We start from the raw sequence: 16,890 nt of genomic DNA, 5'->3' as shown, positions 1-16,890 counted from the left end.
TATGATTAAAAATCTTCCAACAAGGCTTCTCTGGTGGCGCAGTGGTTGAGAATCTGCCTGCTAATGCAGGGGACATGGGTTTGAACCCTGGTCTGGGAAGATCCCACATGATGCAGAGCAACTAAGCCCGTGAGCCACAACTACTGAGCCTGTGCGTCTGGAGCCTGTGCTCTGCAACAAGAGAGGCTGCGATAGTGAGAGGCCCACGCACCGCAATGAGGAGTGGCCCCTGCTTGCCACAACTAGAGGAAGCCCTCGCACAGAAATGAAGACCCAACACAGCCAAAATTAAATTAAAAAAAAAAAGTAACTGTTTAAAAAAAAAAATCTTCCAACAACCAAAGCCCAGGACCAGATGGCTTCACAGGCGAATTCTTTCAAAAATTTAGAGAAGAGCTAACACCTATCCTGCTCAAACTCTTCCAAAATATAGCAGAGGGAGGAACACTCCCAAACTCATTCTACAAGACCACCATCACCCTGATACCAAAACCAGACAAGGATGTCACAAAGAAAGAAAACTATAGGCCAATATCACTGATGAACATAGATGCAAAAATCCTCAACAAAATACTAGCAAACAGAATCCAACAGCACATTAAAAAGATCATACACCATGATCAAGTGGGGTTTATTCCAGGAATGCAAGGATTCTTCAATATATGCAAATCAATAAAAGTGATACACCATTTTAACAAACTGAAGGAGAAAAACCATATGGTCATCTCAATAAATGGAGAGAAAGCTTTTGACAAAATTCAACACCCATTTATGATAAAAACCCTCCAGGAAGTAGGCATAGAAGGAAATTTCCTCAACATAATAAAGGCCATATATGACAAACCCACAGCCAACATCGTCCTCAATGGTGAAAAACAAAGCATTTCCACTAAGATCAGGAACAAGACAAGGTTGCCCACTCTCACCACTCTTATTCAACATAGTTTTGGAAGTTTTAGCCACAGCAATCAGAGAAGAAGAGGAAATAAAAGGAATCCAAGTCGGAAAAGAAGAAGTAAAGCTGTCACTGTTTGCAGATGACATGATACTATACATAGAGAATCCTAAAGATGCTACCAGAAAACTACTAGAGCTAATCAATGAATCTGGTAAAGTAGAAGGATACAAAATTAATGCACAGAAATCTCTGGCATTCCTATACACTAATGATGAAAAATCTGAAAGTGAAATCAAGAAAACACTCCCATTTACCACTGCAACAAAAAGAATAAAATATCTAGGAATAAACCTATGTAAGGAGACAAAAGACCTGTATGCAGAAAATTATAAGACACTGATGAAAGAAATTAAAGATGATACAAATAGATGGAGAGATATACCATGTTCTTGGATTGGAAGAATCAACATTGTGAAAATGACTGTACTACCCAAAGCAATCTACAGATTCAATGCAATCCCTATCAAACTACCACTGGCATTTTTCACAGAACTAGAACAAAAAATTTCACAATTTGTATGGAAACACAAAAGTTCCCGGATAGCCAAAGCAATCTTGAGAACGAAAAACAGAGCTGGAGGAATCAGGCTCCCTGACTTCAGATTATACTAGAAAGCTACAATAATCAAGACAGTATGGTACTGGCACAAAAACAGAAATATAGATCAATGGAACAGGATAGAAAGCCCAGAGATAAACCCATGCACATATGGTCACCTTATCTTTGATAAAGGAGGCAGGAATGTACAATGGAGAAAGGACAGCCTCTTCAATAAGTGGTGCTGGGAAAACTGGACAGCTACACATAAAAGTATGAGATTAGATTACTCCTTAACACCATACACAAAAATAAGATCAAAATGGATTAAAGACCTAAATGTAAGGCCAGAAACTATCAAACTCTTAGAGGAAAACATAGGCAGAACACTCTATGACATAAATCACAGCAAGATCCTTTTTGACCCACCTCCTAGAGAAATGAAAATAAAAACAAAAATAAACAAATGGGACCTAATGAAACTTCAAAGCTTTTGCACAGCAAAGGAAACCATAAAGCAGACCAAAAGACAACCCTCAGAATGGGAGAAAATATTTGCAAATGAAGCAACTGACAAAGGATTAATCTCCAAAATTTACAAGCAGCTCATGCAGCTCAATAACAAAAAAACAAACAACCCAATCCAAAAATGGGCAGAAGACCTAAATAGACATTTCTCCAAAGAAGATATACAGACTGCCAACAAACACATGAAAGAATGCTCAACATCATTAATCATTAGAGAAATGCAAATCAAAACTACAATGAGATATCATCTCACACCACTCAGAATGGCTATCATCAAAAAATGTAGAAACAATAAATGCTGGAGAGGTGTGGAGAAAAGGGAACACTCTTGCACTGCAGGTGGGAATGTGAATTGGTACAACCACTATGGAGAGCAGTATGGAGGTTCCTTAAAAAACTACAAATAGAACTACCATATGACCCAGCAATCCCACTACTGGGCATATACCCTGAGAAAACCATAATTCAAAAAGAGTCGTGTACCAAAATGTTCATTGCAGCTGTATTTACAATAGCCCGGAAATGGAAACAACCTAAGTGTCCATCAACAGATGAATGGATAAAGAAGATGTGGCACATATATACAATGGAATATTACTCAGCCATAAAAAGAAACAAAATTGAGCTATCTGTAATGAGGTGGATGGACCTAGAGTCTGTCATACAGAGTGAAGTAAGTCAGAAAGAGAAAGACAAATACCGTATGCTAACACATATATATGGAATTTAAGAAAAAAAAATGTCATGAAGAACCTAGGGGTAAGACAGGAATAAAGACACAGACCTACTAGAGAATGGACTTGAGGATATGGGGAGGGGGAAGGGTAAGCTGTGACAAAGTGAGAGGGTGCCATGGACATATATATACACTACCAAACGTAAAACAGATAGCTAGTGGGAAGCAGCCACATAGCACAGGGAGATCAGTCCAGTGCTTTGTGACCGCCTAGAGGGTTGGGATAAGGCGGGTGGGAGGGAGGGAGACGCAAGAGGGAAGAGATATGGGAACATATGTATATGTATAACTGATTCACTTTGTTATAAAGCAGAAACTAACACACCATTGTAAAGCAATTATACTCCAATAAAGATATAAAAAAAAATTCTCTGTCTTTAAGAGGGCCCACAGAATTGTAGAAGCTTTAGGCCACACAGCACCTGGCTTGATATAGAAGACCCAGAAAAACCAGCAGAAGCCTCGGCAGGAGGAAGGGGCCTGTCACCGCCCTGCCCCAGCCTGAAGTCTGCTCCTGGGCTGGGGGCTGGTTTGCAGGCACCTGTGGAAGCTCAGCCAGCCCCAAGGCCCCCATCTGCAGAGACCAGCCCTGGAGAATGCTGGCTACCTGGAGGCCCCGCCACAGAGAGGAGGGATTACCACTGTGAGCGTTTCCTCTGTGCCAGGCAGGGCGGCCCTGGCTCAGGGCTCACAGTGAGCGTGGGGCATCAGGCTGGTCAGGTGCCCCACGTGGTGCACTGCTCACCCACCCACGCAGGGTGGCCCTGACGCCAGGCCTGTTAGTCATACTTCACAAGCACCCTTAGAAGTGATTCCTTTCTTTTTACAGATGAGGAAACTGGAGCTCAGAGAGGTTAAGTCACTGGCACAAGGTCATCACAGCAGTGAGCAGAGTTGGGCATGGACGTGGGAATCAGAGGAAGCAGGAAACACTCATGGGCGTGAAGGGAGTGGGTGTAGTGAGCGCACTGAGCCTGGCCAAGCCCAGGAAGGTCAGGTGAGGAAGGCCTCTGTGATGCCCCCGCCTTCCCCTGCAGTGGAGAGGAGAGGGATGGGAGAGCTAAGAGGGGTGGGAGGAGCCAGGACACGAAGGGCTTTGAATGCCAGGGCCAGGAGCCGGCTATTTTTCCTGCGGGGCTGGGGCATCTGGTCAACTTGCAGGTCCCCCCCCCACCCCCGCCCCCCCACCCCCGCCAGGTTTTCGTGACAGGGTGAAAATCATCTCTCAGGATCAGCCACTCCTAGTGAGATGGGAGATGGATGGGTCCCTGGCTGGACAGCTGGTGTTTGTCAAGCGGAGTCAATTTGAAGCTTTGTTTTTCCCCAGACACTCCAAGGACAAAGTTGGTGGCAAGAGCTGAGCTCTGCTGAAGTAAAGAGATAAGATGACCAGTCCTGAGGTCACGGAAAACTTCTCTGTCTTCACATGCGCAGGAAGGCTCCTTGGGGGTCTAAGAGGGAGGGGGCGCCCCCCTATAATAAGTGTGGACATGCAACCACAGTCCTCTGCGGTGGGATCCATCTTAGCAAAAAGTTGCGCACGCATCTTGGGGAGGGTCCTAGGACCAGTCAGATGTGGGAAAAGAAATGAGACCATTGGCCAAATGTAAACGAAGACCCGGAAGAACTGCCCTACATAAGACGATTTAACGGCCTCTATGGCCCTCCTCTTCATTAGGGAGGATGCCCACCGCCTTTCTCTCTGGGTGTGTATTTCTGCCTTAAACAATTTCTCTGTGTGTTCTCTCACATGTTATGCTGTGCCTCTGATAATAAACTTTGTACCTGTTTTTACAGTTTTTGCCTCCTTGAAACATTGTTGCTTTCAAATGCGGGCAAGCGTCAGGGCCACTTTGCTTCTAGCCTATAGCCCCCGGTGGTCTAGCGGTTAGGATTCCCGGTTTTCATCCAGGCTCCCCAGGTCCAATTCCTGGGCAGGGAACTAAGATCTCACTTCAGGACCGCTCACTGCGGTCTCTCTGACATCACTAGGCCTGCCTGCTTCCGCCACCAGCAAGGGCCCACTGTCCCACAGGCATCACCACCCAACAAGCAGCCTGGCCGGGCAGGCTCTGCTATGAACACAGCGGTCCGCAAGCTTCCTGGCTCTTCGCCTGCTGAGTTCTTCAAATGGCAACTCAGACATCACCTCTCCCAGAAGTCCTCCCTGACTACCACACTCCCACGCCCCGCCACTGCTGAAGCCACGGGTTCCTCCACGTCGTGCATGCACTGCCATGTGAGTGTCCGTCACCCACCAGCTTATACGTCTGTCTCCACGACAGGACAGGGACCTTCCTGAAGGCAGGGGCACAGCCACACCATCTCTGTCTACAGTGCCTTGCACACGGCCGTGCTCAGGAAGCCATACGTGAGTGAAACAGGGAAAGAACAAATGAGCCAGCAGGTGCTGGGACAAGCGAGTCCTGGCAGAGCCTGAGTGGCTTCAGCCAGAACCTCCAGGGCTCAGGTAAGCCCAATCCGCCCCCACGCGGGAGGCCAGCGGGGCACACACCCTGGAGCTGGCCGACAGCTCTCATCAGGCTGGCCTGCCCCCTGCATCTGCTTCTTTTGGAGCTGACCAGATACCAGTGCCTCTGATTTACGGGGTGATGGAGCTCACAGTGGCTCTGCCTGGGGTATGCATTTTCTGATGATCAAAATAACACTTTTACATCAGTGGGGCACTGAGGGGCAGAAAGAGTGGGGCAAGAGGCTGGAATAGGAAATGCAGCCTAGAATAGGGACATGACGTTAGGTGTGTCCAATACACACACTTTTATCCTGGGTCACCAAGTATCTTCACAGAACTAGCCTGGGCTTATAACACGGATAGCCAGCATCAACCAATTGGTAGAGAATTAGTCACTGCTTTGAGGCACTGACTATCCCACTCCACCGTGGTGAGTTCTCCCCAGCTGATGCTGAGGCTAGGAAGCGTGACTCGTACGTCTTTGTGTCGGGCTGGCTTCCACCACCACATGGCATGTTCTCCAAATTTTGCTTAAGAAGGATGGAATTATTTCCCACCTCTCCTTTACCTATTCTCTGAGCCAGGCTTCCCCGGAACCTGTAGAGATGGTGGTGATGGGACTAGGGACTGAGGGGTTTAGCCTGAGGCCGAGAGGCTGGGAAGTACAGGTGGGGAATGGGCCCCCTGTGAGTGACCCCTGGCGGGGGCTGGAGAAAAGCCTGCACCGTAGGTCCGGCTGCCCTGCCCGAGACAGCACTGACCTTCTGTCCGAAGTAGAGCTTGGAGAAGGTGAAGGTCCTCAGGTGCACGTTCTTCTCCTGGATCTTGGGCTCGAGTTTCTCCCGGAACTTGTTTTCCATGATCATGCTTAGGTAGGGCCAGATCTGGGAGATGATCTGGGAGGACAGGAAGGGGTCTTTGGTGGTCAGGTCTGTGCCCCCTGCCCCAGAACTGTGGCTGCCCAGGGGTGGCCCTTATGCTGCAGCACCCATCTGCCTGCCTGACCCCCTATCCCGTCTACCCACCTATCCGTCCATCTGTCCATCAGACATCAGATAACTACAGCCGTGGTTCTCACTCTTACAGTTAGATCCCAAGATTTGCTGTCATTTGGCAGCCCACCATGAAATAGTCACCCACTAAACTTAATATGATGAGGCCCTTTAGTTCTGTGCTAAAACATAAGCTACCTGAACAACACAATGGTGTAAAAGAAAGGAGCACGTACCAGAGGTTTAAGAAGAAAAGAAAAGAAAAAAAAAGCCACGGAAGAGAAATTCAAATTGTTTCCTGTGGATTTAATTTTTTTTCTAGCAATCGGGAAAGGCTGCCTGTAGCTGAGTTCTGCAGCAGGATGACTCACGGGGCTGGGAACCAAGTGCAGGAGCTGGGGAGAAGGAAGGTGGTGGAGAGATGGAACCTGGTGGCAGAAGACGGTGAGCAGAGAGGGGTAAGGAGCGGGGAGAGGGAGTTGGTGGGGGGGGCAGAGCAGCCCATATGTTCTGTTTGGGGCAAAGGCCTCTTCCATCTCTGGGACTTGGGCCTTAGTTTAAAGATGCAGCTCCCCCTTTACAAACCCTAAACAGAGGAAGTGCGGTTTCAGGGTTTAACGCCCCTATCCCTCTCAGGCCTCCATGAGCCAGGCATTGTGGTGTTTTAATTACCTCATTAATACTCACAACAACCCCACGAGGCAGGGACCATCATTATTCCCATCGCACAAAGGAGGGGACCAGCTCTGAGACGTTAGGCAACCTGCTCGAGGTTGCACAGCCAGTGCCGCCAGATCCGGCCTGGGAACCAGGCGAAACCCTGGTTCCCTAATCACCAGGATGCTTCAGTGATTAGGAGCTGCTGTCAAATCCCGGATCACTGCCTTCCTCTCCCCAGGATGCGCTGATCTCGGCCTGGTGGCCCTGCATTTTGCTCTGTGCTTCTCTGTACTTTTAAGTTTTCTGCTGTAGCCATGCATTAATTTCACAATAAAAAATATTTTCTTTTTAGAAAAGAAAGTCATTGGTGATGAGAAGAACCCGGAGGGTGGGAAGAGCAAGCGACAGGCAGAAGGCCCCCACCCCAGCGACTAAGGGCCATCTCTGCTCCTCCCCGGGCAGGGCTCCCACCAGGACCGCCTTGTCCACGCGCTGCCCGCCCCGTCCAGACTTCGGGTGACTCAGCCAGGGCTGCAGGGGAGGACGAAGCCTGGAGTGAGGCCGGTGCCCCCAGGCCCACCCTGGCCTTACCTTGTTGGCCCACTCGACCCGCTCCACGTCCGGGAAGTGGATCTAGGGAACAGAAGCCCCGAGGGGAAGTTAGACTTGAGACCTGCCCGCCCTGCGGAACCAGGCAGGTTCCCACTCCCAAGCACAGAGCTGCACTGACCTACCCTGAAAACTGGAAGCTGGCCTGCCCTCAAGGAGGAGTGCAGCAGGCGGCCAGGCTTGGGGGGTGGGGGTGGGCAACCAGCCCTAAGGCGCCCACGTGCAGCCTGACACTGACCTGACCTTGGCTGCCAGCTCCTGGCTCAGGAGGCACGGAGGGGCAGTTCTGCCGCGACCCTCCGCCCTCCCCTCGCCCCTGGCCCACCTTCCCAGTGGAAGTGCAGAACCCCAACCCGGGCCTTCCCCAGGGTGACACCCGAGTTTGCTTCTTGCAGATTCTGTCCCCCTTATTCCCTTTAATGACACAAGTAATCGTAGTCCCTGTAGAAAAAATTAGCAAATACAGCTAAACGAAAGGGAAAATGTTTTATGAGAGAACGCCGCCCGGTGATAACTGTCATTACCAGGTTGATGTGTTTCCTTCCAGGCTTTTCCAGAAACAAGTATGTGCAGTTTTCACAGAAATTGAGGTCACAGTGCTTTTCTGCAGGCTGCCTTTTTCACTTAATATACTGTGATTGTACTGACTCCAGAGGTAACTGGTGCCAATATAAAAGGCCAAAAAGGGCACCGTGTTGTTTCCAGGGGCAACTGGGGAGTGGATGTGCCCCTCCTTGGCTCTCGGCCCCCCCCCCAAGTGCCCCCGTCCCCGGCAGGGAGGCCCCTGGACCAGATCCTATGGCCACAGCACAGCTCCCTCCAGGGCCTGCTGGGTGAGTCCCGCCACATCCCTTGGGTGGTGGTGGTGGGGGGGGAGCGGAGGTCCCTGAGGGGAATTGACAATCCTGTCGCCTAACCATCGCGTAACCTGATTCTGAGGGTGCTGAACCCCCTCCCCACAAGCCTCAGTCTCGGAATATGTCTACTGAGTGCACTACCCACCCCCCACGAGGGCCGCCCCTGCACCACCACCAGGGTTTTCCGGGATGCACAGAGTAAGAGTGTATGGGTGCCTGGCACAGAACACGGATCAGCAAAACGGAAGGGACGGCCATCACTATCACCGTGCTGCAAGTCCCCAGAGGACGAGGCCAACTCCGGATCAGATCCACGGTGGGCCTGGGACCTCCGAAGGTGGAGAAAGGGCCTGCCCTTCCCACCTGGGGGCTCGGAAGGCGCACCGTCCAGGGACTGAGTAAATGCGTCCACGCAGTTCACACACCTGGTGCAGCCCTGCCAAGTGCCAGGCCCTGAGCTAGTTCCGGGGATGCCCCGAGGGCCCAAACGCAGACCTAGGCCTAGGCCACTCGCCCAGGAAGAGACGGAGAGAGATTTCATTCTCTCAGGAGCAGTTTTTAACAGCCTTGACAGTTCAGGGGAGCTCAGTGCTTCTGAGACTCCTGGGACATCATGCCATTCTCCCAGCCTCAGTTTCCCCACCTCTGGGCAGTGTGGCCCATACCAACTTGGAGAAGCATCTAATATTCCCAGGTGCTGCCAGAAAATACTGCCTGGTTTCCAGAAGGGGAGCCAGCCCAGCCCAGGAACAACAGAAGGGAATCATCGGGGGAGTAGGGGGCCAGGAACCAGGGTCAGCCCGGCCAGTTCACCACACATGCACTGCAGCTGCCCTGGGTCAGGTCCCAAGCTGGGTTCCAGCCAAGTGTAGGGTGAGACCCTTCCATTTCTCTCTATTACACTCACTGCCCAGCACTGAAGTACAAACTCCTGCACGTGGGTCTCAAACAGACCTCTTTCTCCAATGGTGATTGCTCCATTCACCACCCTCTTAGACTTCCCTTCTTCCAGGCAGCCTTTCCAGATCGCTCAAGCTGGGGCTAGGTGTCCCTAGTACGTGTTGCTGCTTCTCCATCACAGCTTTCAACACACCTTATTAGGGCCGCTTGGTCTTCCACCTGCCTCCTTACCAGACCACAAGCTCTGGTGGGCTGACTCAGCCGTGCTTCCTGTTAGCGCCTGTCCCTGGTGTATGAATGTCTTAATAACTATTTGTGGAATGAATGAATGTATGAATGAATGAATGCAAGGTCTTGTCCTCAAGGAGCTCTCAGGCTGGTGAAGGAAGCATGCAATTAACGGGCTATTCCAGTACAGGATCAGCACCAAGGCAGGGGGAGGGGGACCGCCACAAAGGGGAGAGTTTGGTTACAGTGGGGCTGTCACTGGTGCCTCTGCTCCTCTTGTACCCAAGCCTACTGGCTGGACCCCTCACACCCTTCCTGCTGTCCCAACACTGCACTTCCCATCCCGTCCCCACACTCCCTATGTGTGTACCCCTTCCAACGTCCTGCACCCCCGTCCATGTGATTCTCACCCCGGGAAGCTGAGAAGCTCTGATCTGCTGAACCCTGGAAAGGTGAGCCAGCTTTTGCCCACACTTGGGCTCTAGTCAGACGAAGATTCCTGTACTGCTTCACGCCTACTGAATCAGTAGGCGTGGGCCTTCCAATTTATTATTAACAAGTTCCTCGAATGACCCTGATGTTCAGTCAGGGTTGATGTGAGCTACCAATGACCTGCCCAACCCTGCATTAGAGTGACCCACACTCACCCTGACATTGAGGACAGCAATGGAATGCCCAGGGCCCACTCTGAGGACGTTGTCATGGTCTCTCCTGGCCACCCATGCTTGTATTTGAGGCTCCTGTCTAAGAGATTCCTCCAGAGAGTGAGTCTGAACCCCTGACCAGAGCAGCAATTCAGACAAAGAAAATAAGAGACCATCAAGACAGCTTATTCTGCCTTAGGCACCTGTAGGGCCTCCCTGGGTCCGAATCTCAGCCATGTCATCCCTCCCCAGGGAGCCAACACAAGGGCCGGGCCACCTTCTTTGTGACTGCCCCTGAGTAAGTTCTGGACCAGGGAAGGAAATGAGACAGGCTGACATTCATGGAGCAACTGCTTACACCATGCTTCCTCAATTCCATGAAGACAAATGAGTCTGTTCTCCCATTATAATCTGGACCTTTCCCTACTCCAAATTCTCAAAGTTATTCTACGTTTTTTTGTTTTGTTTTGTTTTGTTTTTTGCGGTACATGGGCCTCTCACTGTTGTGGCCTCTCCCACTGCGGAGCACAGGCTCCGGACACGCAGGCTCAGCGGCCATGGCTCACGGGCCCAGCCGCTCCACAGCATGTGGGATCTTCCCGGACCGGGGCACGAACCCGCATCCCCTGCATCAGCAGGCGGACTCTCAACCACTGCGCCACCAGGGAAGCCCGTATTCTATGTTTTTATCTACTGGTTTTGTGTTTTAGCTTTCGCATTTAAAATCTGTCTGGAATTTTTTTTATAGCAGGTGAGATAGGCGTATAATTTCTCTCCACACTCTCACTAAGGCGATTTTTTTTAACATCTTTATTGGAGTATAATTGCTTTACAATTTTGTGTTAGTTTCTGCTGTATAACAAAGTGAAGCAGCTATATATATACATATGTTCCCATATCTCCTCCCTGTTGCATCTCCCTCCCACCCTCCCTATCCCACCCCTCTAGGTGGTCACAAAGCACTGAGCTGATCTCCCTGTGCTATGCGGCTGCTTCCCACTAGCTACCTATTTTATGTTTGGTAGTGTATATATGTCCATGCCACTCTCTCACTTTGTCCCAGCTTACCCTTCCCCCTCCCTGTGTCCTCAAGTCCATTCTCTATGTCTGTGTCTTTATTCCTGTCCTGCCCCCAGGTTCTTCAGAACCTTTTTTTTTTTTAGATTCCATATATATATGTGTTAGCATACAGTATTTGTTTTTCTCTTTCTGACTTACTTCACTCTGTATGACAGACTCTAGGTCCATCCACCTCACTACAAATAGCTCAATTTCATTTCTTTTTATGGCTGAGTACTATTCCATTGTATATATGTGCCACATCTTCTTTATCCATTCATCTGTTGATGGACACTTAGGTTGTTTCCATGTCCTGGCTATTGTAAATAGAGCTGCAATGAATATTGTGGTACATGACTCTTTGAATTATGGTTTTCTCAGGGTATATGCCCAGTAGTGGGATTCTGGGTCATATGGTAGTTTTATCTTCACTAAGGCAATTTTATAATAACATACAAAAAAGGAAGGAAGGGAGGGAGCGAGGGAGGAAAAGAAAGAAGCCCATGTTTCCTCCTAACTAGTGAAGCTACTTCCCTCACACATCAGCTTCCCATGTGTACTTTGGTGTGTTTCAGGACTTGGCATTGACCTCCATGGTCTGTTTGCCTGTTTCTGCATCAGTACCACACTGTTTTAATCTCTATGGCTTCACAATATGATCTGGGTAGGGTGATTCCCCTCCTTTTGCTTTTCTTTTTCAAACTGATTTAGATAATAGTAGGTATTTATACTTCCATATGAATTTTAGAATCATCTTGTCAGTCTCCCTGCCAAAATCCTCCTGAGATTTTGATTGTTGTATTCCTGAATATATAGATTAATTTGTGGGAGGACTGATCTCTTTACTACATTTTGCATCCATGAACAGAATATTTCCCTTTATTTATTCACATTTGATTGTATTCACATTTAGGATCATAACTTTTTTTCTACCAAAGTCCTGTACACTTTTTGTTAGATTACTTTGTGGGTTTTATAGTTATTAAAAATGGTATTTCATTTTCTGGGCAACTTTTGTTGGAAGTTGTTACTAGTTCTAATTGTTTGTTAATTCTCATAGGTAACTTAGAAACATTTATAATCTCCAAATAATAACAATTTTTTTCTTTCCGCTCCCCATCCTTATCCTTACTTGCTTCTCTTGGCCAGTCTTCTGGTACTACGCAGGCACACTGGTGATAGCAAGCAGCTCTGCCTGGTTCCTGACCACAAAAGAAAGTTTCTCCAGGGCTTCCCTGGTGGTACAGTGGTTGAGAGTCTGCCTGCCGATGCAGGGGACACGGGTTCATGCCCCGGTCCGGGAAGATCCCACATGCCGCGGAGCGGCTGGGCCCGTGAGCCATGGCCGCTGAGCCTGCGTGTCCGGAGCCTGTGCTCCGCAACGGGAGAGGCCACAACAGTGAGAGGCCCGCGTACCGCAAAAAAAAAAAAAAAAAAAAAAGATAGTTTCTCCATTAAGCACAATTTTTGCTATAGATTTTGGAGGATAGCCTCTATCAGACTGAGGAAGTTCTTTTCAATTCCTAAATTTCCAAGAGCTCTCATTATAAATGGGTATTGAACTATATTCAATACTTTCTCATATCTATTGAGATAATCATGTTATTTTTTTTCCTTTCATCCATTAATGTGGTCAACTTAACTGATATTTCTTTCTAAAACAGAACCATCACTAGTTCCAGGGATAAACCCTACTTGAAATATTTAGCTGGCCTGATATTTCATTTAGGCTTTATACACTAATGATCCAAAGTGATACCTACAGCTTTTGTTCTTGTACAATTCCTATCTAGTTTTGGTATAAAGGTTTTATGATAACTTGTAAAATGAGTGGGACAGCTATCCTTATCCTCCTATTTTCTGAAACAACTTGTAAATATAGGAATTATCTGATCGATGGAATTTAGCATATCTTACCTCTGAAACCATCTTAGCCCGAGACTTTTGTGGGTGGTAAATTACCATGTCTCTCTTTAGAGGTTATTGGTGTATTCAAGGTCTACTGATCTTAGTCTGGTAATCTTGGCATTTATATGTTTCTAGAAATGTGTCTAGTTCATCCAGGTTTTCATATGTCTTGATATATAGTCATTTACAATATTTTACTCTTTTAATCTGTTATATCTGTAGTTATTTCTGCCTTTTATCATTCTATATTTTATTTTCTATTTTTTTCATGATCAAGCTCGACAAAGTTTTGTCTATTATATTAATCTTTTGAGAGAATGAACTTCAGTTGTTAATAATTTTCTTTCCCCTTTACCTTTATTTAAAAATTTTTTTGTTCATTTTCATCCCTATATTTATCATTTCCTTCCTTCCTTCTTATTTCTTTGATCGGAATCTGTTGTTCTTTTATGTTCTTAGGGTCAACTCTATGAATTTTAGAGTTGAATCATTTATTTTCAGTTTTTCTTGTTTCATGATAAATTCAAAGTTATAAATTCCCTTACAATTTTTAACAGTTTTTTCATCATTATTCATCATTATTCAGCTCTCAGTTTTTGTAATTTCCATTATGACTTCCTCTTAAACAATTGATTTTTTTTTTTTTTTTTTTTTTGCGGTACGCGGGCCTCTCACTGTTGTGGCCTCTCCCCTTGCGGAGCACAGGCTCAGGACGCGCAGGCTCAGCGGCCATGGCTCACGGGCCCAGCCGCTCTGCGGCATGTGGGATCTTCCCGGACCGGGGCACGAACCCGTGTCCCCTGCATCGGCAGGCAGACTCTCAACCACTGCGCCACCAGGGAAGCCCTTGATTTTTTAAAATAGTAATATTTTAAAATATCTAGATGCATGAGATATCTATACTTATTTTTGTTTCCTAATTTAACTTCTGTATGATCTGAGCAGTCTGTAGGATGGCAATTCACTGGGATATAGTGATAATTCCTTGGTGGCCTGGTACATGATTAATTTCTATGGTTGTCCCATGTATGATCAAGTTATTAATCATTTCCTTTTATCAGTCTTTCTCCTTGCTTACTTTTTGTCTACTTGATTTTCCATGTTCCAAGAGGAATATATGAAAATTTTCAAGCCAAAATGCTGATTTATCTACTTCTCTATGCAGTTCTGTTCGCTGTTGGTTTATATTTCAGGTTTATATTATGCAGTACATATATGGCCATGATGATTGTATCTTAATTATGGCTCCCTTTATGAGCATATAACATCTTTCTTTGTCTTAAAGATATATCCGAGTTACAGTCTATCTTGTCTAAGATGAAAATTGCTACTACAGCTTTCTTTTGCTTCAAAGTTACCCAGTTGTATTTTTTTCATCCTATTTTCAGCCTTTTTGAGTTCATGTTATCTCATGTTATTTAATACTCCTCTTAATCCCTTAGTAGACCCATTTTCCAGATAAGGAAACTAAGGCTGAGAGGTTACTTAGAATCACCAGCTGTGGAGTGCTACAGCTGTGACCCAGATCTACGTCTGTCTGTGCTTTTCCACTCCACCACTCACTCCTCTTAAGAAAACGTTACATACCACTGTTTTCCTCTCTTACAGAAAGTCTAATTGGATAGAGGACTGCCCTCATGGGACCTGAGCCTTCACGGGTAGGCCATGCTTTCTAGCTAAGGGTTCCACAGACACTTTCATTTGATCCTCCTCATACTGTATAAAGTGAACAGCAAAGATGCAATTATCCCTGTTTTCCATATGAGGAGAGGCTCAGAGACTAGCACTTGCCAAGATCAGTCAGGTGACCAGAACTCAGATTTTCTCACCTGAGCCCAGCCTTCAAATCTTCTCTCATCTGTTTCCCCTCCCCTTAAGCCATCTGAAATATCAATATTTGAAGTCCATTTCTCAGTGTTTTTCTAACCTATCCCTTTTGCATTTAAAATTCCGTCGCTTTAAACCTCAGTTTTCTCAACCACAAGACGGGTACAATACTACCAACTTCACAAAGTTCCTGAGAAAACTAAATAAAACAATGCATGTAAGGAGCTCAGTACCCTTCCTGACTCAGAGTAAATGCTCCAGAAATGGTGATTCTTGATGGAAGTTGTACAGACCTCAGAGGTACGAACACTGACACTTCTGACCTCAGGTACATGCCAAGAACAAGATCACATGGGCTGTGCGTCCAGTTCTGTCTGACCCAAAGCCCGGCAAATTCCCTGGGTCTCCTAGTGCCTGCTGCTCTGCACTTTGGGAGACCACTGAGAAGGCGGAACGGAAGATGAGAAGAGGATAACACAGCGAAGGTGGTTGAGGTGGAGGGGGAAGGACCACGTAGATTCTTGTTTCTCTGGCCTCCGCTGATTGGCTGAGAGATCTGTGCCCCCAGATAATGAGTCACAGATAGCCTGGGCCCAATGCCTGCGAGGCTCCACGGGAAACTCTGCCCAATGCAGGAGCTCCAGAGAGAGGTGGGGCAAAGCGGCCCGGTCAGAGCCTCTGTGTGTGACTTTCCCTTGCCAGGTAAACAAAGGGAAGGCAGAAAAAGAAGCCACATGGCTCACTGTCAGACTGAGTCCTAAAGTCACTTTTGTACCAATTCCCATGAGGCTGGGGGTAGCCGGGAGTCCTTGGGACCAGCTAGGAAGAGAGACTCAAACCACCAGGCAACGCAAAGGGCTAGACTCTGAGTTTGAGCGATTCTCAAACTTTTCTGTATAAAAACACCACCTGGAGAGCTGGTGAAAATGTGGATTCTTGGGCTTCCCTGGTGGCGCAGTGGTTGAGAGTCTGCCTGCCGATGCAGGGGACACGGGTTCGTGCCCAGGTCCGGGAAGATCCCACCTGCCGCGGAGCGGCTGGGCCCGTAAGCCATGGCCGCTGAGCCTGCGCGTCTGGAGCCTGTGCTCCGCAATGGGAGAGGCCACAACAGTGAGAGGCCTGTGTACCGCAAAAAACAAACAAACAAACAAAATGTGGATTCTTGGTCGGGGCCTGGAAACTTGCATCTTTAACAAGCTCGCCAGCTTGTCCTGATGCTGGCGGTGGAGGATGTGGAAGCATGAGCACACAGGGCCCCCCAGGCTAGAGGACCTGTTCCAGCCCTGGAACTAGGTGGCTTTTCTGCTCCCTGGGGTTCCTGACCAGGGCTAGAGAGTCACAGCCTGTGTTTCCAGCTGTCACTCCTAGGAGAACATCAAATTCCTACCAGCAGCCTATGGCCCTCAATTCTTTTACAAATCTTTTGGACCACAAAGAGCAAAGGGAGGCAAAAGCTAACAGGTGAAAAACACAATATCACAATTCTGCCTAGCCTGAGGCACTGCCCTTGCCCCTAGAAGGTGTCCTCACTCCCTTCCTGCAGCCTCAGGTGTCTCCTGACCGAGGGGAGTGAGGCTTCTCATTCCTGTGCTGCCCACAGGATCTACAATCAAGGAGATAATGGACAAAAATCTACTTCTAAATGGAGACAGAGCTCTGGAAGGTTCGTCTCCATAGAAACATGAACACTCTTCTGACTGACGTAGTACAGGTATGAGCATTTCCCCGAAGCAGGCCTGGAAAACTCGAAAGTTGTCGGGCCGCTGTCAAATCACCACGATCTCAGATGCTTGCTATTCCGCCTGCAGGAGCCCTCGGGGAAGTTTCAGCAAGAGGGGCCTCAGCCCGCATGGAAGGCCTCCCTAAACTAACACAGTCACGCTGTTTTTAGTGCACTTGGGCCAAAGCCTTCCAGGCAAAGTGGGCTAATAATTTAATGACAGCGTTTTTAGACATTGTCAAGAGAGTGGTGG

The 16,890-nt window shown here is 47.8% G+C and overlaps 1 protein-coding gene across 1 annotated transcript in view; it reads right to left on the bottom strand.

Moving 5' to 3' along the window:
* Window positions 1–16,890, bottom strand: part of ESYT3 (extended synaptotagmin 3) — a 57,077-nt gene that overhangs the window by 29,268 nt on the left and 10,919 nt on the right. The window contains 2 exon segments of the mRNA XM_032631587.1: window positions 5,995–6,129; window positions 7,477–7,518. Coding sequence (XP_032487478.1) covers window positions 5,995–6,129; window positions 7,477–7,518 — 177 coding nt within the window.

Source organism: Phocoena sinus, chromosome 4 (genome assembly GCF_008692025.1).
Source record: "Phocoena sinus isolate mPhoSin1 chromosome 4, mPhoSin1.pri, whole genome shotgun sequence".
NCBI lineage: Eukaryota > Metazoa > Chordata > Mammalia > Artiodactyla > Phocoenidae > Phocoena > Phocoena sinus.
Note: the sequence above shows the minus strand (reverse complement) of the source record. Positions and strands in the feature narration are given on the sequence as shown.